The sequence below is a fragment of the Athene noctua genome, chromosome 21, assembly GCF_965140245.1.
Source record: "Athene noctua chromosome 21, bAthNoc1.hap1.1, whole genome shotgun sequence".
In the NCBI taxonomy this organism is placed as follows: Eukaryota; Metazoa; Chordata; class Aves; order Strigiformes; family Strigidae; genus Athene; species Athene noctua.
The window spans coordinates 2,324,592-2,352,156 of record NC_134057.1 but is presented as its reverse complement, the minus strand read 5'-3'; the positions used below and the strand labels follow the sequence as shown (position 1 = coordinate 2,352,156).

Here is a 27,565-nt window from a genome sequence, read left to right as displayed (position 1 = left end):
GGACATACGTGACAAGCTCTGCCAACAGTCAGCAGTGCCCCTGCTAAGACCTAAGTTCTCACGGGCAGAATTATTTCTGTTCTCCACCAACTGATAAAGAAGAGCAGCCTGCAAATTTAGTATGGTTAAAATAGGATGCTCTTGTGTTGAAAAAAATATCTAGTTCCCCTTATCTGCTTCTTTTGAGTTTGTGTTCTGCATGTGACAATTGTACACATATGTAATTTCCTGAAGGTGTAGAGGAGGTGCATGAAAGTGGTGCTCACGTCCTGGGCCTGGTATTGATAATGTAACAACCTCACTTACCAAAGAGGATGACAGAGAGGAACCAGTAGTTTCCAGAATTTATATGTCCCACAACCTTTTCTCTTTTCCTCAAATGGGGAATATAAGAAGGAAAGATAACACAAAAGTGGAATTTCACTCATTCTTCAGGACCTGCTGCTCTGTCATGTCTCCAGGAAAGCTGCTCATGTTGTTGTGCACGTATTTATGATTTCCAATCACTGAAGTACTCAGATAGTTAGATTGTTCATAAAACTAGTATCTTATAACACAGTCTTCTGGTTGAATTTTCTTCTCCTTTCCCTCTTTTGCTTTCTTGATAAGCCCTCTCTTGGGGTAGATGATAGTAGGCTTTTAGTAGTCCTGGGGAGGAGATTGTGGAATATTATGCACTTGCTTTTATGGAGTACTAACATAGTGTTAAATTTGAGGACAAAAATCAGTAATGACACTTCAGAGAGCTTCTGAATCCAGTGGTGTGACCCCAGCAACAGTAGTCCCTACAATACAGCTTTCATTGCTACTATTTCCTTTTATGTTTGATAAATCTTTATATTGTCTGAAAATATATACTTCTGATGATGTATGTTGGGAGCACATACCTCCTCCTCCTCCGAAAATGTCTTTATTGCAATAATCTTCAAAAGTGGAAAAGCTCTCCTTGTTGTTTCTGCTTGTCTCCGTTTTTGTGGAATTACAGCATGTAATTTGCTTCATAGCTTTTAATGTGTGTTCAAAAAACCAACTCCATCCAGGCAGTATTCCTGTACATGGGCTGGGTGGCCCCAGGGCCAGCCTGGCCTTGATCTGATGTGTGTTTGGGGCCCAGAGCTGTTTTTTCTGTGTTGGTGAAGGTTAAAAAATCAGGGTGAGGGCTACTGGAGCTTCAGTGAGGTGCCATGGAGAAAGAATGTGGACAACTTTTCACACACAGAATCACACACAGAATCACCTAGGTTGGAAAGGACCCTGGAGATCATCTAGTCCAACCATTCTCCTAGCACAGTTCCCACCTACAGCATATCCTTAAGCTCCAAATCGACCCTGCTCTTGAACACCTCCAGGGATGGGGACTCCACCACCTCCCTGGGCAGCCCATTCCAACGCCCAACAACCCGTTCTGTAAAGAAATGCTTCCTAGTATCTAGTCTGAACTTTCCCTGGCGCAACTTGAGGCCATTCCCTCTTGTCCTGTCGCTTTCTACTAGGCTAAAGAGGCTCAAACCCAGCTCTCTGCAGCTTCCTTTCAGGTGGTTGTAGAGGGTGATAAGGTCTCCCCTCAGCCTCCTCTTCTCCAGACTAAACAATCCCATTCCCTCAGCCGTTCCCCATAGCACATGTGTTCCAGACCCTGCACCAGCTTTGTAGCCCTTCTCTGGACATGTTTGAGTAACTCTGTGTCCTTTTTGTAGTGAGGGGCCCAAAACTGAATACAGTAATCAAGGTGCAAATTTTGCTGTCGACATTCAGATCAAAAGATTTCACTGTCTTCCTGACTTTCTTTCTGTAAGGCTGGAAAAGCAGAAATGAGCTGGTGGTGGCTGAAGCAGTCTTTTGCCATTTTACACAGAGAAAAGCCAGGGAGAGCTCATGCGAGCTACAGTTCCAAGGTCTTTAAAACTGTCCTTTTACATTTCCTTAGTTCCTTCCTTCCGGCTGTGAGGTGGTTAGTATCTCGCAGTTGGGGTTTTATGAACTTCTCGCACCTCATGCAAAGATGTCACCTTGTATTAGGGGGTTCACGTTGCCTTGCTGGAGGCATTAGCCAGTATTTGAGACTTCTAGGAATGGGCTAGGTCAAAAAAAAAAAAAAAAAAAAAAAAAAAAAAGGATTTTGCTGTAATTTCAAATCTTAAACATTTTTCCCCAAAGCTGGATTCTGTTGCAGGACGTACCAGGCTAAGTGTAGTCATGTGTAAACTGGCTGGTTTTTATTTATCCCCTTGCTTACGCACAAAGGAAGACCAAACTACTAAACCTGGCTCAGGAACTGTAGCTCTGTAGCCTCTGTGAGCACAAATTTAAATTGAAATGCATTCTGTGCAGCTTTTTTGCATAGTGTGACACATTAAATTCTTGGAGGGTGACTGTGCATAAAACAAGATATTTTTCAGAGTATTATTAAAGTTTCTATCTATAGCAAGCATCATTAATGTAAGTTATTGAGGTATATTTAAGTGTAGTTCGGTACTTTAAGTATATTTATACAAAGTATTAAAGTTAAAAGATAAAGTTTACTTTTTTTAGAACTGAAGTTATAGTTAAACATACAGTGATTAACAGTTTCTGTTATTGAAAAAATTAGAAGAACATCTGTAAAATCAAACAATGTCATTTCAGACCTTAGCCTTTCCACCACTGACCTCAGATTCCTGTACAGTAGAAGCATGTCACTTAGTGATAACAGCAATCTGCCAGATAAAGTCCAATCTGGAAACTACCTGATCGTGAGATTATTATTGCACATAGTGAAAAAGTACACTTTCTCTTTGACTTGTATATGCAGAGATTGTTTGGCCAAAGATATATTGGTCCACATGTATATAAATATATTCGTGTTATATATATGATATAGTTGTATGTGGAAAGCACACATAATTAAAGCAGAGAGAGGGGTGCAATCTCAGTGCCTTGTTGACCATGCTTTCCTTTGTGTTGCCATTTAGCTGGGGTAATATAAAAGCCATATTTCCATGCTTGTGTGAGTTTGTGAGCACGATTCAGTTCCTGAGCCTCTGTTCTGTTCTCGGTGTATTCACCTGTCCCTGCAGTGTTAAAACAGCAACTGCAGTTGTTGGAAGGCTCAGCTCTGTCTCCGTTCATTTCCCATGGCAAAGTAGATTTTGCTAGACACTTAAATGACTGTACATAACACACACAAATGAATGGGTTAATATTGCAAAGCACTAATTTAAAAATGGATTGGAAATGAAAAAAAGTAGCCATTTAATAATATAATACTTTTAGTTTGCAGACTACTGGTGCTTTACTTCTGTGATCTTATCTTAAAGATCTTAAGAAAATTTGCTTACTGATGTGGTGAACAGAAACTTGGGGTTTTTTTAGAGCTTGGTAGACAATAAATCAGCTTGGGTGTTATTAAGATGTAGCAGGATCATGAAAAAAATGATACAGAGCAATGTATTTTTATTAAATACTCAGCAGTGGAAGAAAAATGCACCCTAAACCACAATAATTTGGATGTGTATATCATACACAGACAGCAGCTATCCCAAGAAAATATGCAGCCCCAATGTTCAAGTGATATTTGGCTGCTAATTTATTGTGTTTGTTGTTGAGGATTTGGTGATGTTTTGGGTTGGTTTTTTTTTTTTTTTTTACTCCAACAATGTAAGTGTGGAACATCAATCCAGAAAGATTAGTTGGATATGAGGGAGCATTTTAAAAGAGAGAAGACAGGAAAACTGACTGTATTCTATGAGGAGATAATCTATGCTGAATGATTGCCTTTAGTTGTGATTGTCCATCTTCCCCTGATTACACAGGTTTTGTTTATATCCATTGAGTCAGTAACCTGCAAATTCAGCTTCATAAATGCCCAAGGATGTGATAGATGGGAAGACTCTGTCATTGACTGATGCTTTTCAGTGCAAGTTAGGCACTTTTAAAAAGTTCGATTAAATCAAGTAAGGACCTGACTATTACATTCAAAGCAGTAAGGTCTTCATCTACTGTAACTGTAGGTGGAAGTGAATTCAGCACTTGCTCCAGAGAGACATAGCAAGGCAGAATCCACAGATTGCTCTTTGTGGGAAGCTGGGGATTGCCCTGGACTAGCCGATAGCCAGGGGTTTGGGGCACAGATGGGTGTTTTCCAGGCTGTCATGACACGGCCAGTGGTAGAGCAGTTGGAATTTAAGGCCCGTTAGAGTCAACTTGTATATATTGTTAGTATATACGTGGTGGGTTGACCTTGGCCAGCTGCTAGATACCCTCCCAGCCTTTCTCTTTTCCTCCTCAACAGGATGAGGGAAGAAAATAAGGTGAAAAAGCTCATGGTCTGAGATAAAGACAGGGAGAGCACTTATCAGTTACTGTCACAGAAAAGCAGACTCGACTTGGGGAAAATTAATTTAACTTATTGCCAGTTAAAATGGGTTTAGATGGTGAGAAATAAAGACAAAAACTAAAACAACTACTTCTCCCAACTTCCTTTTTTGTCCTCAGGCTCAACTTCACTCCTCCATTCGCGACTTCTCTAACTCTGAGCAGCACAAGGGGTGGGGAATGGGGGTTACCCTCAGTCCTCAACAGCCCCACTCTGCCATTCCTTCCTCACACCAGGATCCCCCCACGGGCTGCAGGAGACTCCCTGCTCTGGCTCCTGGAGCACATCCTCCCTCTTCTTCCTTCCTCCCTCTTCTTCCTTCCTCCCTCTTCTTCCTTCCTCCCTCTTCTTCATTCCTCCCTCTTCCATTCTCAAAGTTCCTCACACTTTTTTTCCTTATTTTTCTTCTGTTTTCCCCTTTCTTAAATCCATTCCTCCAGAGGCACCTCCAGCAGGGCTGAGGAACTCCCCATGCCCACCCTGGGGCAGCCCTGGCATCTCCTCACAGAGATGCCTCAGCCCTGCTGCTGCCCCTGGACATGGGCACCCCACGCAACACAGGTGAGGAGCATGTCTGTCTCCTCTTTGAAGCAGGCAACAGCGCAGCAGCTCTCGGTGTGTGCTCCATGCTGGCCAAAATGTGTGGCCGAACTGTCAATAATGGGACGTGCCCAACTGGGTTGATTCCCTTCCTCATGGGCTGTGGAGCGCGGGCGGTGTGTGTAGATGTGCCCTTAGAGCTCCTTCTGCAGCAGTTACCTATGGGTGGGATTTGTCGTTAAGCATTGGGGCGTCTGTGGTTCATTATCTTGGTCAGTGTTTAGCACGACACAGCCCCTAAGATGTAACTATCTGTCACGGTGTTGAGGCAATGATCTGCCCAGCTCCCATCTGTGTCCTGGAGTTATAAAACCTGCTGGCAAAGGGCAGTGGGAAGCATCTATAACACAATGGCTTAGTCAGAATCGTGTACTTAAAAATCCTGTAATGAAAAATATCGATCAGTGACGTGTCATTTTGGAATTTAATGAACTCTATCAGTTAACACAGAAGCTGTTTCTGCTGTAAGATATCTAGTAATTTCTGGTAGGAGTCTCTTGAGTTTGCTGGCCTTGCAAGAAGAAACAATTGTGTGTTCATGTTTTCCTCCCCACTCCCACATTTCACCCCACATCCCCCGGGAAAAAAAAAAAAAAAAAAAAAGGATAAAATTCGGGACAAATTCCTTTGTCCTGAAGCGGTTTCTTTCCTGCAGCCTTAAAGCCTGAGGTTTGTCAAAGGAATCAGGCGGAGGAAACCTGCGCCTGCAGTTGTAACACTTGCTCTCCTCAGGATTTTGTTCTGGGGCAAGGGTAATGTTTTAACATACAGCAGGGAAGGCAGATGGGATAAACAAGCAAAGATGCAAGAGAAAGGTCCCTTTAAGCCAGATTTTAAATCTCTTTCAACTTCAGGGAGACTTTTGTCTCCCTTTCTCAATTCAGAGCTGTTGAATAGCAAGTGTGTCTGCAGCACAGTCATTACAGGGTCTGTCATGAGATTCGGTGATCCAAGAAGTCACAAACTGGAATGCTCTTTGCAGTATGTTTGGGTTAAGGGTTCAGTGTAGTCGAAGGTTCTGCCAGGTTTTCTCGGTGGGTTTTGCAGTCTCCGGTATTGCTGTGGCTCACTACTCTGAAGTAGGCTTGGATTTATTTGTGTGAACCACAGTATTGATGCAGCCTGTTAGAGAGTTGTGTACATCAGTCTTCTCACAACATTATCCTCTCCATCAGCATTTTCTGTTCCCTCTCTTCCAAAGAAAGGTAGCAAACCGAACGGCAGCAGGGATGCTCCAGGGGCATCTGTGCATGGCAGCAGCATTTACCACCTTGGAATTTGTCATGCTCTTCTAGAAGACACAGTATCACCAGGGGATTAGGAGTCGTCTTTGTATGTGGAGTGTGCACTGATACCTTACTGCTTTGTTTTTCAAAGAACACTTGGGCTACTTTTAAAGAAATTATTTACCTTTCCTTCTGTTAATGTGGCAGCCTGCTTTATTTTTGTTGCCGAATGAAAAATACATCCTGAAGCTTGTAAAGGAGCAAAGGGAGGTTGTTAGAGCTAGAGAACACACAGTGTGTAAAATACACATTGTTGGTTGCCTTGTGTTTGTTGATTTATTGATTTTGACTGGCTTTGACTTCTTTTTTTTTTTTTCCCCTTGCATTGCAGGAGCTCTATTACTACTGTTTACATTGAGGTCCTTCCACCCAACAACCAGAGCCCTCCCCGCTTTCCCCAGCTGATGTACAGCCTTGAAGTCAGCGAGGCCATGAGAATTGGAGCCGTTTTGTTAAACCTGCAGGTACAGATGCTTCCCTGCAAGCCTTTGCCACATTCCTTCTGCCCTGTTCTGCCATGCAGAACCCATGCATACAGAGGAAAGGACTGTTTACAGGGATTGAAAATTATTTAATTGCCAGGAATAGCCCCTTTTACATCGATCATGTAGGAAAAGTGCTTGCTTGGATATTTCTGTAACTTTTTTTGTGTTAGATGTGCTAAAAGGTACTATAAGCTGCATAGGAGACTGAAGTATATGAGAAAAAAACACCATGAATGGCTCAAAACTTGAAAGCCTGTGATTTCTTATGCTAAAATCTATATATTTACTTCTTCCAGCAAATCAGAGGAGCTTAGGACCTTCCACACCTAATTCACATGGAATTTCAGCAAGGTGTTTGGCACTCAGCCTTCTTTAGCCTGTGGTTTTTGAAAAGCATCTGAAGATACTTACTCCCCTTGGGGTCTGTGGCAACTGCTGTTAATGGGCTAACAAAAAGCAGAGGTCCCTGAACTAACTGACACCCAATATAGCTCTGCAAGTGGAAGCAGTGAAAGTATATTAGTGCAGTATTGCTTACAATGCTGTATCGACATAGTTTGCAGACCCAGGTTTCTTCTCTGTGTGCTGCTGCATGGTTAATATATCAGCTTTCTCCTAGCTTATTTACTGTTCCCAAAGCTTTTGCTGCATTGTGTTCTGTCCACATGTCTTGAAAGCCAGCTGTGCAAAAAAGGGAGATAAATTACAGCTCTTCTGATGGTTTTGGGGGGGATCAGGAACTTTTTATTATTATGAAATCATTATGGCTTCACGTCTAAAGCAATAAACTCAGTACAGCATGCTCTCCTGAGCGTGGTTCCTGTAAATATTATAACATTATTCAGACTTCATATAAAGCCCTTCGAAGGAAGAAGACTGGAGATACCTGAACTAAACAGAAACCATAGAGAGCAATAACCTTATCTGCTTTAAGTCAGTGTAGCTCTGGTGAAGTCTGCTGAACTCAGTGGAATGAGGTCAGTTCCTATCAGCTGAAGTGTGTGGCTCTGTGTGTTTTGCACGTTCAGTAAATGGACGGGGGAAAAAAAAAATCCAAACCAAAGTGTGTGAAATAAAGGAACTCTAATTGAGTCACTGATGCAGGTGAATGGGTAAGTTTCTATTAAAATTGTTATCTGATGAAAGATTAAGATTATTATGGATGGTTAAACTGATATAGTCACCTGTGCCGAGGGAGGATGACTCATTTATCACAGAGCTGAAAATTAACTTCTGGCATGTCTCTAACGCCTGCAGTGAGTGCAGAACTGAAGAGCCATGCTGTTCAGGAGCCTTCTCCTCACTGGTGGGGAAATGCTTGTTTTTGAAAACCCCAAAGAGGAATGGGAGCCAGGAGCATGCTGAGAAACAGAAACATTTGTGTTTACTTGACAGGTGCTGGACGATATGGCTGAAGGCCTGGGTGATCTTTGGAGGCAGAAAAATTATTAGCAGGTTTTAGTATTTAAGGATTTTACACAATTTAAATGTGCTTAGAACATGGACCACACTGTTGGAATAATGTCTCACAAAACTCTTAGGTTTCACTAAACCCCAAACATTTTACTTAGGTTTTGTTTTCCTTTTCAAACGATCTTGGTAAAGTATGCTGAGTAAATCTGGGAGAGACAGCCCATGGCAGGCAGGGCAGGGGAGCTGCAGAATGGTCATGCCAGCTGCTCTCCTCCTAGCCAGGATGCTAGCGAGAGCTTTGGTGATAGAGCAGTGGGTGTTCTCTTGCTACATGCCCAAGATCCCCAGAAATTATGAGCTACCGTGTTTGGGATCCTCAGAAATTATGAGTTACTGTGTTCGGGAAAGAGTAAAATGGATCAGTTAGTTTTAAGAGCTTTGGAAATGCCTAGAAAATGTTGTCTTTACTTCGTCATCGTTACTGCAATGTAGATTTATCTTATACCACCAATATGCTATGCATGACTTGAATTCAGCTAAACAATTTCTGTTTACGAAAATATTCAATTGTGAAAACACAAATACACGTGACTTCATCTCTTGGGGATTAGTCCAAGACACTGTCTCTTGTAGGGCTGATGGTCCTGGGTCTGAAATGTGGATCTTTATAGTGCAAGTTCAACTGCCTCATTCTGCATTAATACACCCATCTGTATTAAAGGACTTTTATTGTGTTGAATATATTTCTGTCTTCATCTTTTTTTATTCCCTGTGTAAAATTGGCCAGGACATTTTAAACATTCATAAACTGAGTATTTAAGCCTATGAAATCTTGTGATGTCTTTTCCAGGCAAACAGAAAGTTACCAATTAGTCACCTTGGGGTTTTTGTGGATTTTTAACAATAGTTTAAGCTGTTGTATGTGTCTTGTAAGTATTATAGGGTATTAACAGACTTCAAATATTTCACAAGTGTTTTCATGTATAAATTTTCAAAACGACTTTTTCTTCCATTATCAATACATTAAGTATTTTGGACTTAAGATATGTTCTCATTGGTGTGGTAAGGTTAAGAGGTTATGCTTTTATGACTCCCTCTTAATAATATTTGGTTTAGCGTTGCACACAGCATGAGGATTACAAAAACTGGGAGAGAGCAAGCAAATTACTTTAATATTCCCAAATCAGCAAATCTGTATATCTGCAAAATATCAGTGTCAATAACAATGCAAATGCAGCTGTTTTAAAGTTGCCTATTATACTTTAAAATACATGTCCTAAAAATAAAACTTACTTTCTCATTTCCATTAAAATTTTTTGTGCGGATGATGGAAGGTTATATTTTTTCTTATACTATTATTTATTTTATAGCGTATCCAGTTGATTGTGACTGGTGTTTTAATTAACAACATTTGAGATTAAGTAATACAATATTAAATGATCTCCACAGTATTAATTTGTAAATAAAGCTCAGAGTTTATTGCTTGCCTGGGAGACGTTTATTGCTTCATGTTCTGCCAACCATTATTAATTAAAATATGCAAATAGTGTAATTTTTCTGGGAGTCTGCAAAACAGATAGGACTGTTATCACGGTCCAGTTATGTGCTGAACAAGGGAGCAACATGAAATCATTGTGTACAATTTATGAAGTCACTGTATACAATTAATCTGGAAAATAGTAGGTATAGATTGCTCTTTCTCATGTGCAAGTCTTCAGTGTTTTTCTTATGTACATAATAACTTGCTGTTCTTTGGTTTTTTTCTTTTTTAAAGAAACCAGAATTTACAAAAAAACTGATAAACTTTTTCCCCTGATTTTTTAAAGTATGTTGATTGAAAGGTATGTTTTCTTTGAACATAAGGACAAAATGAAATTGTCTAGAACCAGTCTATTATTTCTGTCTTTTTGAAAGTCTGACTTGGTATGAATGAATGTAGACCATAAGCATGGTATCTGAGGTACCCTTAAATGTGAAGTGAGGACAGGATCCCCTGCAAGTAAGGTAAAAAAGAAGGACCACTAAAGATAGAATCAGCAATGTGATTCTGGTGATTTACAATCTATGATAGTCCTCAGAGATGCCAGCTAGTCAGATTTTCTCCATCCAGTATTTTTATAGTTTCATATTCTTGATATTTTTCACTTGTCTTTACTGAATCAGATTCTGACTGTTCGCATGTTCAGCATAAAAATATTTGAATTCTGCTCACACCTTCTAAGGTGCTGGATCCTCCTGTCACTCAGTGCCATCCCTGGATTTTATAAACAAATTTTCTGTCACTGATCTTATTAATGAAAATATTGATTGGTATTGGCAGAAATATACACACACTTTTGCAGAACTGAGTCAATACTATATGCTTTCCACTGCTGTCTGACCTTAATTTTTATGATCACTTTTATTCTTGCTTAATCCCATCGGCTATTTGGAGACCGTGTTGTCTGAACTTGTTTATGAAAATGTCACATAAGGCAGTGTGAAAAGCCTTACCATGGCTAAGATGCATTATTACATCCGCAGCTTTTTCTCTATTTACAAGACCTCTTGTCCCATTGTAAAAGAAGATTAGATTGTTTTGATATCCTTTGTTCTTGAGAAATTTCGCTTTGTGTTATCCGTCTCCATATTGTCATCTCAGGTACTTACAGATAATTTGATTGTTTGTGGTTTTCTGGGAATTGAGCTCTACCTGTCTGGTCTGTGATTTCCTGGCTCGTTCCTCTGTGAAAGATGTACCTTGTGTTTGCCCTTCAGCACATTTGTCCTCCGTGAGTTTTCAAAAAAAAAAAAACCAATGTTAATGGCTTTGAGATTGCTTCAGCCTATGTTTTTATACACTAGGATGAATTTCATCAGGCTTTAATTTCAGCAGATGATTTGAAGATATTCTATTTATGTACATATTCTCTGCCTTATTCTTTCCCTATTCTCATCTGAGATTTTACCCCTTTGTTGCCACAGTTAATTCTGTTTGCTGCTTGATTGCAGCTGAAACACAAGAAATGTTCAGCTCTTTGACCTTCTCAACATCATCCTTTCTGCTTTTATACTGTGGCGAGGCACCACATTCCTTGTTCCCTCTTTAACGTTCCTCTTTAAACATTTCTTTGTTACCCTTTGTATTCTCTCCTGTTTCTATTACAGTTTTGCCTCGACTTTTTCTGACTTTGTCCTCATATAGTTATGCTTGCTTTTTCTTTATACTGGTCCCCTTCATCTGATGTAGGCACTATTTTCCTATGCTTGCTTTGATTAAGGCAAGTTGGTTTCTTACTGGATTCCCTGCCTGCACAATGTAATCATTTGTGCTTCTGTTCTTAATGTTGGAGGTTGTGTGTGGGTTTTTTGTTTGTTTTTCTTTTTTTTGGTCTTAAGTACTGCTTTTTAGATGATCAGCCCAAAGATACACAGGCTTGACTGTGGTCTACAGGAAATGCTTACAGAAAATAGGTAAGAAAAAAGATGGTTCTTGAAAGATGAGAAACACAAAAAACCTCTCTCCTTCTTTTTTAGTTGACCCGTTTCCTGGTCAATCCTATCTGCCCTTCTTTGAATTTGTTGATTGGAATTCTTGCAATTCTTATAGCAATGTCCTTATTGTTTTTCCTGTGATAACATCCTTAATCACTTTGGATTTTAAATGCTAAATAAAACAAAATGCTTGTAACTGTGAGACAGTTTGGTAGACAGTATTTTCTCTGAAAAGCACCCAGTAGTCTTTTTGGGGAAAATGTGTGTGTGCACTTGACAAAATAATAATTACATGGCATATTTAGGGCCATTTTTGGAAGTAGATTAGCCAACTACTTCAGGAGTAGTTTCCTCAGCTTCTTTTTGTCTTCTAGTAGGTGAACTATACTTGTTTTGGTGCTGTTAATATCCCTTCTGAAAGGTATCATCCTGATCCTCACCCCTCCAAAAGCACATTATCATGGAGGGTGAATGCTGCAATGTCTACATTGCTCAGTGGAGCATCAGGAAAAGGATTAGGATTCTGGTAAACTAACAGAAAGAAGAATCTGGAGAAGAAGTGAAAATGAAGAATAGGAACAAAAAAAAAAAAAAAGTTCAGTCTAATCAGTCTGTAGCTGCACAAAAATAAAAGGAATTGAATAAAGCCTGTATTTCCTGCTTGTGATGCTGTGTGTTTATGTGTAGTAGTAATTTGAAAGTGTATTCAAAATATTGTTGTTTCGCTGTGCCATAAGAGTTCTGATATGCTACAGCTTTATCTTAAGTAGCCAATCTGTAATTACCACCATCGCCTTAGAAATAGAGAGAATAGTGTTATTTCTGTAGACAGAAATAGAGAGATTAGAGTTATTTCTGTAGATAACTTCAATAGAACTTCAGGGGTTAATTTTCCAGTTTATAAATTGAAGGGAAGAAAAGAAAGCTTTGTAACTGACTTAATTTTGTCCTCTTTTTTCCTAAAGGCTTTTGATAGAGAGGGTGACCCTATAAGATACCTCATTCAGAATGGAGATCCTCAACAAGTTTTTAATCTCTCTCAAAGGTAAGTGGAAAATTCTTAGAAAAATAGACTTGTAACTTTTCAGTCAAGTAAATATGTGGGCTGAGAGCAAAAGAAAAGACTTGTAATCAGACATATTCAGCTGTTCTTTAGATTGGCTCTTAGACATTAATGAGAGCTCTGTGAATGATATTGCCCTCTGGAGTTTTTCACAGGGGACTATTTATTTATTTTAAACACTTTAGTAGGTAAAACTCACCGAGGTGGAAACATTCTATTTAAAAGACTGACCAGGGATTAATTAAAAACCTTATACTTGTCAGCTCTTGACTAATGACAGGGACGTTTTTTGCCTTTGTTTCCTGCCTTCAGGTGTTTTAGTCTGTAGTGGAAATACTTTTGAGCACGGTTTTAAAACCTCTTCTCCTTAAATTGAATACCAACTTGAATAGAGTTAGGAAGGGAAGGTGCATTATTAAAATTAGAAGCACCAGACAGGTCTGTGTCTGTCCCACCATTCCCTTCTTTATTTTACCCAAGCAGCTATTATTTACAGTCCAAAGTATCTTTTTTTCATTGGAGGAAGAAGGGAGGGTGGTGAGCTGGCTTCCCATGGTAGATGATCAGCCAAAAGTAACCTGGGGGCTTATTTGTTCATGATGAGGTTATAATTTCAAAAAATTATTCTAATTTGGTGTGAGGGAGAGATTGTACTGAAAGAAGTCTGTATATTATATGGAAGTCTCTAGGTTACTCACTGTGATAAATCTCCCATAGACGGAGAATCAAATCACTTATGAAACAATGTGAAAAAAGCCTTGAAGATCCCAAGAGATGCCAGTGCTGTTATCCACCAAGACTGATGGGCCTCTAATAATAGAGACTTGTCAGGCAAGGAAAGGGACCACTTAGAGTAGACTGTGTCATTTTGGTGGCAAGAGCAGGAAACGATGTTGGGCTGCTGGTTTTATTCATCGCTTAGGACAGGACTTTTCAGTGCAGATCAGGGAATGTGTGCTATGTTCATCAGCCCAGAGGGAGCACAAGGAGTCATAGCTCCAGCACAGCGCAGACTTGTAGGATTTTCTGCACCAGCGATGCTAGCAGTCCTCCCCTTAACATAGAGGAACTTGCTGATCCACTCTATGACCCTTAGAACTTGAATAATGAGGAGTGTGCCTGTCTACGTGAGAGATGCTCCGATGGAGGGGTTACTCAGTGGGTAGTTGTTTTGTGCAGCTCGTGCTTATCACAGCGCTGTTCACATTGCACTGTAAAAATCGTGGTAGTTCTTCATACCGCTTAAAACACATACACTTAAAAAACATGTGCAAATTTAGGCCAACTTCTGGCCTGCCAGACCCATGGCATGAAGGTATTCTAGATGTTGGATCCTAGGCAGCTCCTGTTTTGTCCATCTGTGGATGTAAACAGCATGACAGTAGCGAGAAGTCAAGCTGTTAAAGGTGCCGTGGGAATTCACAGCTGTGAATTCACTCTGAACCAAATAAGAAATCTCTGCTGTGCTCTCTGAAGGCTGGAGGCACGGCATACCCCTACGTGTCCAGGGAAGGTTTAGACTAGATATTAGGAAGTATTTCTTTGCAGAAAGGGCTGTTGGGCGTTGGAATGGGCTGCCCAGGGCAGGGGGGGGAGTCCCCATCCCTGGAGGGGTTGAAGAGTCGGGCTGAGCCAGCGCTGAGGGATCTGGGGGAGTTGGGAACGGTCAGTGCTGGGTTAATGGTTGGACTGAAGGATCTTCAGGGTCCTTTCCAACCCAGGTGATTCTGTGATTCTGTGTCTGCCCACAGGCAGTGTTGCAGCAGTTGCAGGTGCCACCTCGCAGGGGCTGTCAGGGGTGGCTGGGAGTCCTCCTCCACCTCACCCAGCCTCCAGGGCTCCTCACTGAAAGCCTGACACCCCCTGGCACAGCCCCCCAGCCTCACGTGCCCCGTGTGTGAGCACCACAGCACATTGAGGGTTTCAGCACAAATTCAGGCGTGTGTTTCTCTTTTTGATCTGTTGCCTCTTGGTAAAAAGGAGAGCTCTTTGAAGTGTTTTCTCTTTCCTGCTCTCCTTCCATCTGTTTTCTTGAAAAGTGTTTGTGCAAAGTTTTCTTCAGCCTTTTGCATGTTTTTTTCTACATGCTGAAATGTCTTGATTGGAGATTAAAGTAGGATTAATATTAAACAAAGCATACAGTTAATGTGAGTGGCGTATTAAGGCCACAGAAATTTATCTCAGTGTTACATAAATGCATTTTTAGTTACCTTAAGGCCAAGGCAGAGACCATGAACATGATTCTCTCTCTTCCTTTTTCTCATCTGGATTATTTTCTTGCATCCTGGAGCATGTCATTTAATCCCTGTGTAATTCCCTAACTGGTGGCATGATTACTGAATATTACCAGTTTTACATCTACCTACTAGATTTCTTTTATCCTCAATCTGAGGATTGTGAGATGGTTTTGTTCTTTCTCCTTTTGCAATACAACCTGAGCATGATCTGTAGTAATTCAGTACCTCTTTATGATCCCCAGGGAAAGTGATGGTTAAAAGCTGGGGTATTAAATGAATGCGAGTACATCTGAATCCTTGAGTAAAACATGGGAGTTTTCATAAATTACTCTGTCTCTTGAATGATGTTCATCTATTGAAATGGAAACCGTAGATTGCAATTGTTCAAGCTGTAGGAAGGAGGAGATAAAAACGGCAATATGAAAGTGGAAAAATATTGGAGAAATTTAAATGGATACATGTAGCTAAAGGTCAGTGTTAGTAAAGCAGTATTTGTTGTCAATATTTTATTCTTAGCTCCACTTTGATTTTGTGTGTGTGTGTGTGTGTGTGTGTGAATTAATACTTCACTGCACAGTGCTTTATGTTATTCACTGTTCCTTTACTAAACAATTCTTTTGTTCATATTTTATTGCAGTGTCTTGAACAAATGCTGAAAAAATATATATGATCTATGATGATAGCTCATTCATTTTCAGAAACACCTGGAAATAAGAGAATTGTTAAAATACAGAGCACGATTTAATATTTTGTGTCAGTTGTTGATACATCTGACTTTTCTACAGCCCTCAAGGAAGTTAATGCCTTTCTCAGTAGCATTGCTACTGTTTCAACATCTGCTATTTATAAATTATAAAAAGTTTAGTTTAAAAGTTAAGTGGTCTTTAGTAATGTAACAATAATATTAAATGAGCTCAGCTGAATATTCCATAGTAGAAGACAGTACATGAGACTGGAAGCAAAAATGATATACGTAGTGTTATTAATTTGTCACACACAAATAATAGGATAGATTGCTGGAAAAAACATCACTTTTATACTCATTGCCTTCTTGTGGGCCATGCATGTATGCAAAGATAAGAACTCACTGTTAGTCTAATTGAAGTTTTAATAGTCTAATCCATTATTAAAAATCCAGTTATGATGCTAATGCAAATAGCTAAAAAATGCATATACATATGTTTCAGTTTGTGTATATATGTAAATATAAAATATGTATTAGATAATTTATGCATATATGTAATTTTAACTTTTGGATATATACACATATTTTATTGATATATAGCTATATATATTTAGGTATAGCTATATATCATTACATCTCTCTATACAGCTACATATATTTATATTATTACATATATGACAAGATATAAAGAACCACATATACTTTCTAAGGTCTGTCCCACTCTCTGGTGTTACGCTTTACTCCTCCACTTTTCCCTTTGAGTCCTCAGGGCAATAATTTCCTCTGGAGCAAGGGGCTCTGACCTGAGTCTTCAGCATCTGAAGTCCTGCCTGGGGGGAGGAGGAGTATGATGCTGATGGTTGCATCCTCCTCACTCCAGGATCCATTTGGAGTAATTTTTATGTTTGTTAACACGCTCCATACCACGCTTTTCTTTTTTTTACCACCCCCACCCCCCCCATCTGTGTCTAAGTCTATCTTACATCTGAACTTCTACTGCATGTGGTGTCTTTTACATATGGGGATACTTGTTCATTATTTTTTGTGACCCCCAAACTGGTTTTGGGCAGCTCCTAAGGTTATGTTTCTTTACTAGTAGTAGGCCACTGGTGAGGTGTTTGTAGCCCAGAGGCTCTAGTGTCATCCCGTGCCTGAACTTCCACTACACTAGAGGCCATGCCTGTACTGCTCCATGCAAAATTCAGTCTTTGCACAATAACCACGTTATAGCTGCATGTTAGTTTAAAAAGATACATATAAAAATAGGCATCATGCTACAAAATTGTTGAAAAGCAAGCAAAAGCTAAAATAGCATTGGTATCAGTCACCTGCTCATTAGGTAATTGTGGTTTAAAGCTAAAACCTGAGCAGGTTTAGGCGAGTCCATCCAAAGAAGCATGACAGGTCCCAAGGCCCTGTTGCAGCTTGGAACGACACTTGGCGCTTGGGACAAGATCGTGTCAGCTCCATATTTACTGGGTTGCAAAGTTATCCACGATATTTATGTGTCCCACTGGTTCTTACCAACCTCTGGAAAAGTACTTTAGGTACAATGATGTTGCTAGCTTATCCTGTTTTGAGGAAGCAAAACACGACACATGCCTATGTTTTGGTTATGTAACAATGAGGCAGGTTGAATGTAGCATCTCCTGAAATAATTCTTTTCTTTGATTACTGAGCTTGGATATTATTTTACATACCAACCTTCCAATCCTATGCCCCCACTCACTGTTTCCGCCTATTTCTGTAGTATTTAAGAAGAAACTGCTCTCAGAAATGGCTTGCCAGTAAATTGCTATTTATCTCTGCTGAAAGCAGTGTTGGAAAAAGTCTTGGCCTGGAACCAGTTTGTTGAGGTGTTCTCTGAGAGTAAGAAGTTACAGCAGAAACTGCAAAAATTTATAATCTCAAAGGGAAAACATACATCATTAGGTACAGATTATATACATCCAAGTGTTCTGAAGAAGCACAGCTACTGAGACCTTCTAGTTTGTGGGACTTTTTGGTTTTCTGTCGTTTGAGTTTGGCTTTTTCTGTTTGTTTATTTTAATAAGACCTGTTTCTGAGCAAGTAGCTGTCTACATTCTTAGGTTATGAACATAAAATGTAAGCTCAACCGGTAAAGCTTATACTTGCACCTGACAAGTGCTTGGGTCTGATATGCCCATTAAAAATGGATTAACATATAGAAAGACCAAGATCCCAGCCTGTGTGGATTTGGCACTGCAAAAATCATGTGCTCTTACACTTCTCTTAAAATATTAGAAGCTGACCATGACACTTTTGGACAAGTTCTGTGGGAGAAGCTGCCTGTTCATGTTAGAAGAGAATAAATATCATCCTGGATCCATGTTTAGTGGTACATATTTATTAAATAACCTGTGAATTCGGTGGCATTTGAGATGTCTGCTTGTTACGTACTTGACTATGTTCCAGTAGACATCAAAAATGTGTAAATGAAATGCGGAACTTTAGGGCTGATCTCAAAAGTACTACTTTTGCCAGTTCAGTTAAGAAGAGTTTAGCTTGCTTAGACAGGATTGTCAACTCAGTGGTACTTTTCTGATGCTTTCTAATATAAAAGTAATGAGTTCATGGTGGGATCTTGTTTCTGTGTTGCTACAGCATGCTTCCAGGTGGTTTCTAGAGTTCTGCATGAGGAAATTCTATCATCCTAGACACAAAATCTAGGTTGTTTTATTGTCAGCAGTTACGGGAATTTGCAATGCTTTCAACTAGCATTTTTGTAAAATTTTATTTGTTGGGTTTTTGTGTATGTGGCTTCCAAGTAACCCTTCATTAACTGTCTTTTTTTAATGGGCATCAATAATGACAATATCCTGTTTAATTTTCCACAACCTTTTTGCCTATGTTAATATTTTATGATTAGGGAATATGGTGTATCTGTGCTTTTACTGGAAGGGCATTAGCTCATTCCAGCACTTCTATGGAGTTACACAAACATGCAAGTTAGCCTTTTCCTATAAAGATCTGAGGATGCTCATGCTTAAGACTGTGTGTGTTGTATTCCCAGAATTTAGTTCTGCAGTCCTGTCAGGGATACTGGGACTCCTCTGTGATTAACAGACTGCTTGGTGATTCTCTCTTCTCATTTATTATAGCAGTGCAGTTTTCTAAAAAAATGAGGGTGATGTGTTCGGTGTATGTTTACCTTTTCTACAATCCTGTAGATCACTAGGTTGTTATTTTAATCCTAAATTATTCATGTATCGAAGCGGAAAGCATTAGAAATTGGCTCACCATTTTTATTAGCCTTTACCTACACAAAACATGCTTTCAGTTGTAATAAAGCCTAAAAGCTTATTAACTTGCTTAAAGGGAAACATTTGTGTAACACAAAGTAGCGGAACAAAAGTGCTTATAGGTATCTTAGAAGTGTTGTGATAACATTTCATGTTTTTGTTTTATTACTAGTTCTGGACTGCTAGCCTTAGGAAAGCCCTTGGACAGAGAAAGCACTGATCGCTATATTCTGATTGTTACAGCCTCGGATGGCAGACCAGATGGGGTGAGTCTCCTGTGAAAGTTTAAGAAAATGGGCCGTTATGGTATGTAGTTAGGCACTTGAAGTAGTCTAATTGTAGTAGCTTTTATATGGGTCTTGATCAAATATATCTGTAATCTGCAACAGTTTTATTTCAGAAATGTTTGTGTAGATAAAACCTGTGTATCACTGGGGTTATGTTCTTTGATCTTGAAACAAAGTGACTTTGCTGTTATTTCTGCCTTTTTGTTATTCTTCTGCAAGAACCAATGCCGTTAATGTTTTGTGTTATTCAGATACGTGCATCTTCTTACTTCTTCTCTGTGCTATTAAATAACCAGTCTTCCTTCTTACCTTCTCCTAAAGATAAGTGATGTGGGCAGCTATTTTATAGATTTGTACCTTCTCTAGTCAAATGCATTGAACTTTTTTCAGAACTGACAGATGAAAGCACTGTCCAGCTTCAATTATTTTAAGCTCTCAAGAAAAATCTAAAAAAGTGCCCGTGCCACCTGTCTTAAAAGGAGAAAAAAATTTTTATGGAGAGATATTTCTAAGTCTTCTATGTTTGCTTTAATCAAGCATGCAGTGACCCCACAATGAAACCAACAAACTACTGCTCACATTTATGTTTAGTACAACAAAATTATTGTTTTCAATTTCCATATTGAAAAATGGAAAACTATTTAAGGATATGTATTTATTTGTCAAGCAGATGGAATGGAAATAGTTCTTCTAAAAGTTGGTAACAATCCCAAGAGGGGGGATTTACTGCAGTTGGATTGCACAAGGTATATGAGAGTACAGCAGTTCTGCTGTAGAACTGTGCCATGGAGGAGAAGCCTCTATGTATCTGACCTTAAAATTACAGTGTATAAGGGCAGATCTAAAATAATATATCCTCATCATCTGGACTGTTCTAGGAGGCAGGGCTCAGGTTTGAGATTGAAACAGAAATCTTTGACAGTTTGCTAAAGAGCAATCATGAAAACCCTGTGGTTTGGACCCTTGTTCACCTTATGTTCACTGCAGCAGGAATAAATCTTACGTATTCTTTCTATGGCATGCTCTTTCTCCTATTTTACCTTCTTCAGCTTATAATGTTTGTCTTCCTGCTCAGTATTTACTCAGAAGTTTTTTTCCCAAACTACTGAGAAAGTTTTAGCGCCTTTGTACAATTCTGTGGTATTATGAAGCAGCTATAACAGAGCCTACACCTTTTCCATTAAAATTTGGTTACAGTTATCTTCAGTAACTCATCTTAATATTTGTAATTTCATTACTTGTGAACTTTGTTGATAGCTATGAGTTCAGTTGTTTTCATCTGTAACTTCCAGCTGTGAAATCTGAAGATTTAAATAAAATACTTGCGTTCTGTTTCAGATTATGCTATGCTGCTGAAATGCTATCTTGGGCATAGAAAGGCTACTGAAAAGATATTTCCTCTTACATATTTATTCTCTTTGTTCTGGAACTTAACTGGATGTCTGATCCATTTTAACACTCAGAAGAAAATAGTTGTTTTTAAATGGAAATCCAGTTAATCATGGCATGCTGCTTAACATAAAATAGTTGTACATAAGGTGAGATACGACTTTTGAAGCTCAACTCTGTCAAAAACCACTGAAAGTAAACTCTGGAGGGCTTCATTAGTGTTTTGTCTGAATTATGCTGACATAGAGTGGACTACCTGTCCAAATAATTAGAGCCCAAAGAACTGTTGTAACATCAATGAAAGATATTTATGATTTTCCAATGCTGACATAAACCCCATCATTTCTCATAAGCATAACAGTTCTTACTAGTACAGCAGCTGACAAGCAGAAAGACGATTAAATCAGCAGCAGCTCACTGGGCTCTGGTACTGAATGCTCTTGCTGGAGGGTGTTTTATGTTGTTGTTGCTGTAACAACATACACTTAAGAAATCCACTCCGTTGCTGTCTCATTATCTGCTTTCCGCCCTCAGTACCATCTTTTTTTTTTCGTGGAGTTTTGTATCTTCAGGTGTGTGTGTGAGTTGTTCTGACAGTGCAATGTGGTCACACTTTCTAGCTTGTGTGTGTTCTTTTTACTGCTGCTTGGTTTGGGGTTTTCCTTGGTATCTCTTACCTGGCTGTAGTTGTTTTCTTCTGTTATGGTACTTTCTGTCAGTGGTGGGGCACCTTTTATCTTTAAAACTGTCTTAAAAATTGTCTTACTTGACAAGCTGACCTGACTGCTCATGCACCCTAAGCTTCTGGTGACAGTACATGAAACAAAAGGATTAGGAGTTGGCTGTATAAGTTTCTCGGCTTTTATTTTACAAACGAATAGATGAAATAGGACAGCTCAGGCGATTAAATCTCCATGCCTCTTCCATGCCAGGAAATAGTGGTTTTGCCTAATTTGCCAGGCTTCCTTGCATCCTGGCACAATTTCTTTGATTTGCAGCTCTTTCGGACTTACTCTCTGCTCTTTGACAGTCTCCTCCTTGGTCAAGGGACTCATTTAAAGTTGCTACCTGGTAACATGGCAAACTGTTCTACGGACATGGATGCTTGTTTCAACAAGTCAGTAAAATTTCATAGAGCACCTTTTCTTTTTGACTAGTTTATATCAGAAAGCAATGGTGTCTCTTTAGGAAAAAAAAATACTTACAATTACAAAACTACTGCTCCCCAAACTAATTCACCTGCTGCTTGTAGTCAAGGTTTGCTTCTTTGAACAATTCTATTAGTGCCTGCAGAAAAACGGTTATCTGATTGAAGAATTTGTTTCAGTTTCCCTAAAATCATAAAGTTAATTCCACAGGCAGGTACAAGTTAATTGAAATGACATTAACATATTTTAGCTAGTAACATATAAAACCTGATTTCTTTCCAATCAGCATGGGCTGTTTGAAACTATCTATTAGAGTCAAAGCAAGCTTTTCTATTCTATACAGCTTTTTCTGTATCTGCTTGTTTCTTTAAAATCTGAAAGGAATTTAAAGGAAAAAGACTTTATTGTTGTGGTTGGGGTGGGTGTTGTTGATTTCTTTTAACTAGAACTTTCCTCTTCAGTTACAAAATGAAAATCTGGCATTTGTACATTTTTGTAGTTAGGTTTTATGAACAACAGTCGTAGGATCACAGGATGATTCAGGTTGCGTGGGATCTCAAAGGGGTGATGTAGTATGAGCCTGTTCCTCAAGCACGGTCAGCAGCGGTTGCACTGACAATTTAACTGTGCAGCAGGTTATTTAATTCATAGCCTTCAAGCATAAAGATGCGTAAAACCCCATGTGAGTTCCCTTACATAGTGGAAAAAATAAAACATCTTTATTGTTGTTTCATACTTATCTGAGAAAGTTCAGTCTTTGTAATTTCAGCCAGTGAATTTGCTTCAGAAATTGTGAACAGTACTCAAGACATTTCAAGATCGATAATATTTTTCAGCTATATTCTATTGTGAACAAAGATTTTTAGCCATTATAACGTAGGTTTTAAAGAGGCATATCTTCAGATCATTTAATTTTTAAATAATAGCATATAAAATACTGCATTTTAGATGGAATACTTCAGATGGGAAATGTTGCCATGCTTTGAAATTATTGAAGCTTTCAGAAAGAAATTTATCTGTGCTGCTTTAAAAGGTATCTAGCTCAAGGTGATGACTCTCTTGTCTATGCAACATTGTTCTCCTTAAACTAAAAATGTTGTTCTCCATGTAGAGAAAAGTGAGGCTCGTTGGGTGGGTGAAGCCTGTAATTCAGGATTGTGTCAGCAGTCTCTGGGATCAGCAAACAGGAGGAAGGGCCAGAAAGTTTCATCATCCTTCCTACCTTTAACGCTGGTTCAGTTCACACACTGATTACCATCTCCTGTCCTGACAGGGTCTTCTTTGGCCCAGGGAGACATGCTAAAACGGTTCTTTCTTTCCGCCTCTGGTACCTCCAGGAGTTTGGAGATCAGCACAAGGGGCAGCAGATCACTTCCCACAGGGGACCACACTTCTGTTTGGGGTACAGCAGCCCCAGCATCAATCTCTTGGGGAGCGGCACTTCCACTGGGTACCTTTCCCATAATCGTGGTGGTACAAATCATTACCTTTCTAAAGCCACAAGTTACTGGATTCCTGATCTAGGGGCTGAAACCTTGCCTCCCGCAGCTGTGTGCCCTGCTTGTTCCACTCTGCTGGAAACCCCATGGTATATTGGACTAGTACACAGTATACAATATGGTATCGGCCTTCCCTTTTATCCCTGATGTTCTCTAGAGAAAAAAAACTGTTCCCCATCATCATCTATGAGTCTGCTGAACACATTTTTGTATTTGAAAACTCTGTGGTCCCACACACCTTAAATTTTTGGTGGTTTAATGGTATTTTTATTTTCCTGCCTCTTTTTCTGTGTCATTAATAAAGGCTCTAAGAGGCTTTTAACAATGTTGCTGTGGCACTAAGTAGTTGAGGTTTGTCTATTCTAAGCCCCAAGGTTTATTTAACTTCCTAATGTTGTGCGGTGACAGTCATGATGACACCTTTTGACTTTTGGGGACTGTTTATTGCAACAGAATTAATACAGACCTACTTATGTCTTCACCAAGCAATATGGCTTTCCATTTAGTGGTGTGGCCTGGCTGACACCATTTCATCACTTTGGCCTGCCTTATAATGCTCTTGATTGCTTAAAATGCTTGACTATGCTTCCCAAGTTATTGTTGTTCTGAGTTATAACCTGGAGCATTAACAGGCTTGTGGTTTTTCTCTAACCTTGGAATAACGTGACCTACCACCCATCAGTGTTAACAGTACGATGCAACAAACAATTAAGTATGCATTAATTGAGTAGTCAAGAAAATATTTTTCTTCTCTAGTAATGAGACTTGTAGAAGGGCAGAAGAATGACGTGTGAATGTAAAAATATTTCAAGCTGAAACTGTTTTCACAAATTGTGGTGTGTTTGGATGGGATTTCAAGGCAAGAATTCATGTCTTCAGAGGGAGAAGTTAGAAATAAATATTCATGATTTTGATAGAAGAAAGAAAAAGCCTTCTGTGCCATTTATTTTTGGCTTGTGTGAGTGTGTATGTGTCAGTTCATTTATATAGATAAAGCAGGAAGCTCCATTGTGTTGTCTTAGTGCGTATTGTGTGATTTAAGTGAAATTCAAACCTCCAAATACAAATGTCTAGTCCTGAAAATATTCATCCAGGACTTCAGAAATGTGTTTCTGCCCATGTCTTGGCAAAAGAGAGCAGCTCGGTGCCTTGTTTACAAAGCCATTTGGGAGTTAGTAATTAGATATTCTTAAGAACTGTCAGTCATCCAGGGAGTGTTCCCAACCTCCCCCTTCATCTTTAATGGAGCTGAAGGAGACCAACAATATTGATGTCCCTTGTCAGAGTCACTTTGTGGTGACAGTGGTTCAGATTCTTTTGTAGGTCGTGGAATACTCTAATCTACTCTGGAAGTCCATCTGCTCTTTTGAAGTTGTGCTGTTCAGGGTACAGTCCAAGATTCACTGGATAGGAAAGATCAGTGGCGACGTAGCTCTGGGAGGTTTCTCTGAAAGCCATGAATCCAAGATCTTGCCCGCTAATCTCAGACTGTGCCCATTTCTTCTGCAGTGAACACTTCATGAAAAAAATCAGAACAATTTTAGCATTACAGCCCCCAAAACTGGTTTGGGGCCACGTTTTCTGAGGAGACAGAGGCACCATCAGGCAACCCTTAGAAAGGTATCTGATAGAGAGATGTTTTCTCGGTGGGCTGGGCTGGCCCAGAGCAGCTGGGTGCTGCATGCAGGGATAGAATTGACATTTCTGAAGGCAGTTTCAGTCTCTTTTTTTGTGCTTTCTGTATGTGTTTCTGGGTACCCAGACACTGCAATGTTGAACCTTTAAGTGTGGCTAAAACGTTCATGGGTTTGCACTGTACTCAGAATGGGAGCTTAAATCAATGGGGCTTAGAATTTAGAAACTGAAAGCCATATACCTGGCTACAGAATGCAGAAAGATGGAGCTCATAGGTGGTCCTGGTAGTCTCTCTGCCACAACAGTGCCCTCAGAAGGACCAACAGTTGGAAACTATTGTTTGCTCACCTTATGATCTAGCTAATTAACTGTCACAGGCTGTAAATGAAAGTAAAATACATAACCCTGTACAAGGATGTGTCAGAGTGGGGCAACTTAATAGTCTCTCTGTTTTGAGGGCCGTGAGGCACACGGGTGTGCTTTGTGTAGACACAGATACAATGCCATGTTCTTCCTTACTGTCTCATTTTTTCTTGAAATGTTGGTCCACTCCAAATGTTGTTGGAGCGGACCAACATTTCAAGAGGGTATTCATCCACAGAGTGAACCATAAATAACCTTATTTCAGTGCATTGTGTTTCATCATGTAAGTTAGACTTGGGTGTTTCAGTTATCTTAGAAGATCATTAATAATTTACATCATCTATCTCCCATCACACTTGAATTAATTACCTTCCTTAGAGCAAACAGGTATCACTATGTCAAGGTAATTTAGACAAAGATTTACTACTTGAATAGCATACAGAGAATTAATTAATTACAGTAAATTTTCTGTTACTTCTGTAAATATTACCTGCATCTGCTCCACATCAGTTCTATTATGTATCAAGAGTAAAGCCTGCACACCTTTTTCAGTAAATACTCACTGAAGAGAGATTTTATGTACAAAAAGGCTTGCTTGAAAAAGGGTTCTACTTAACTGACCTTTTCATAATAAGTAGAACAAGACTGCCAAAAAACGTTAATGGAACCTGTTCATACTGTAGAACTTTAATACTGCCTTAATATAGCACATTAATTTTGATCTGTTGGTGCAGTGGGAAGGAATAGTTCTTAAATATATGAAAAGGAGCAGTATAAACACATAAATGATTTTGTACTTCCTCCTCTAAAGAACTACTCTTCAAATTACTATCTTTTCAACAATACAAACTGTAACTAAAAAGAAACACGTCCTATAACTATTTTCCTGACAAGTTATATACTTCATATGAGAAATCCTTAAATTTTCAGCTGATCAGTAAATTTCAGTTTACACGAGAAGAATTTGTCCATCCAGATTCCCTTTTCTGTGAGAGAAAGCTTTCCTCCATGCATCAGCTCTTTTACTAGGATGAGCTTTAGTAGACTCCCAAACTTCCAACATTTGTGCAACTTTTCTGCTTGCACTGCAGGGATAATATTCCCCATAAAGGCTTTGATTTCAAATGCTAACAGGGACGGGCTGATTTAAGTAATCCTCATAAAGAAAAGATGAATCACAGTTTTCAATCAAAGATTTTGAGTAGATTGTAATTCTGGTTTGAAAGATGATTTTAATTATTTTAAGGTGAGAAACCGTTCTGCACCAAGGATTATTGAAGCATTTTGTGTCCCAAAATAAATAAACTCAAGTAGAACTATGTTAAATAGATCTTGGAGCAGAGTTCACAAGGACAGTAATGTATAGTCTGGCATTGAGTATGCATTATGTCACTTTGTATATTCAGTAATACCACAGTCATGACGGTAAATACCGTGGTCATGAATTCTAGTTAGCCTGGAGAACATAATTTGGGCAGACCATTTTTCACCCAGCACTGTATGTGCAAAGGTAGAGAGCTGAAGAGCAGACACACAAAGGTCCTTGCCCTGAACCCCTCTGAAGCTGTGCGTGCTTTCAGACGGATCTTGCAGGTTACAGAAACCTCTGTTCTTCTGATAACGTCACTGAAGTCTCCAGTTCTAAGTAAATAGATAACCCGTACAACAAGGCGAGGAGCATTGCAGCTGAAGGATCTGGCAGCCCGTGTTCGTCACCTGTTTTGAAGTTCTCAGGTTTGGTTTATGATATAAAGACATTGGCAGAGATGCCACAGCTTTATCCATTTGTGATTAAGACACTGAATCCTGAGCTTTTAATTTAGATGCAGACCCAGTTTTCCACAGCTTTGTCTCTGCCAGGCTGCATGACAAACGTAGCCTACTTTGTATGCTACCCCCCAACTATGCTAGGTGATGTGCAGCACACAGCATGCTGTCAGTGTGGGTTGTTTAGCCTGAGCTATATAGCTTGGGATATAAGCTACCAGCCTCTGCTGGTTCATGCATTAGAAACGCTGATGTTTCATTCATTCCTGTGATATTGAGATCTGCTTGGACACCAGATCATTACTCTTTCTTTTCCACAAATAGACACAGAGGGTTAGAGCCCTGGCTGTTAGATGGCTGGTGACTGGCTTAACAGTGGAGACCTATCCCATCGGTTCTGTGTGTTTATCAAGGACATTTCTTGAATGTAAAGATTTTTTCTTCATTTCCCCATGAAGTTCTCATCTTTTATATTTTCTTTCTGTATGTGAAAGGTTTTAAGTTTTGGGCAGTTGCTTTGGGGACTTATTTTTTTGTGTCTGACAGTTTTTCTCTTTTTCTCCTCCCCAGGCCTTTTCTGATCTTTTCTCATTAGTGTAATTATTGACAAGCTCCAG

At 39.4% G+C, this 27,565-nt stretch overlaps 1 protein-coding gene across 1 annotated transcript in view; it reads left to right on the top strand.

The window, feature by feature from the left end:
* PCDH15 (protocadherin related 15) overlaps positions 1 to 27,565 on the top strand; it is a 448,489-nt gene that overhangs the window by 266,115 nt on the left and 154,809 nt on the right. The window contains exons 15-17 of the mRNA XM_074924175.1: positions 6,572 to 6,704; positions 12,578 to 12,657; positions 19,033 to 19,126. Of these exons, the coding sequence (XP_074780276.1) occupies positions 6,572 to 6,704; positions 12,578 to 12,657; positions 19,033 to 19,126 (307 nt within the window). The remainder of the gene's footprint in view (positions 1 to 6,571; positions 6,705 to 12,577; positions 12,658 to 19,032; positions 19,127 to 27,565) is intronic.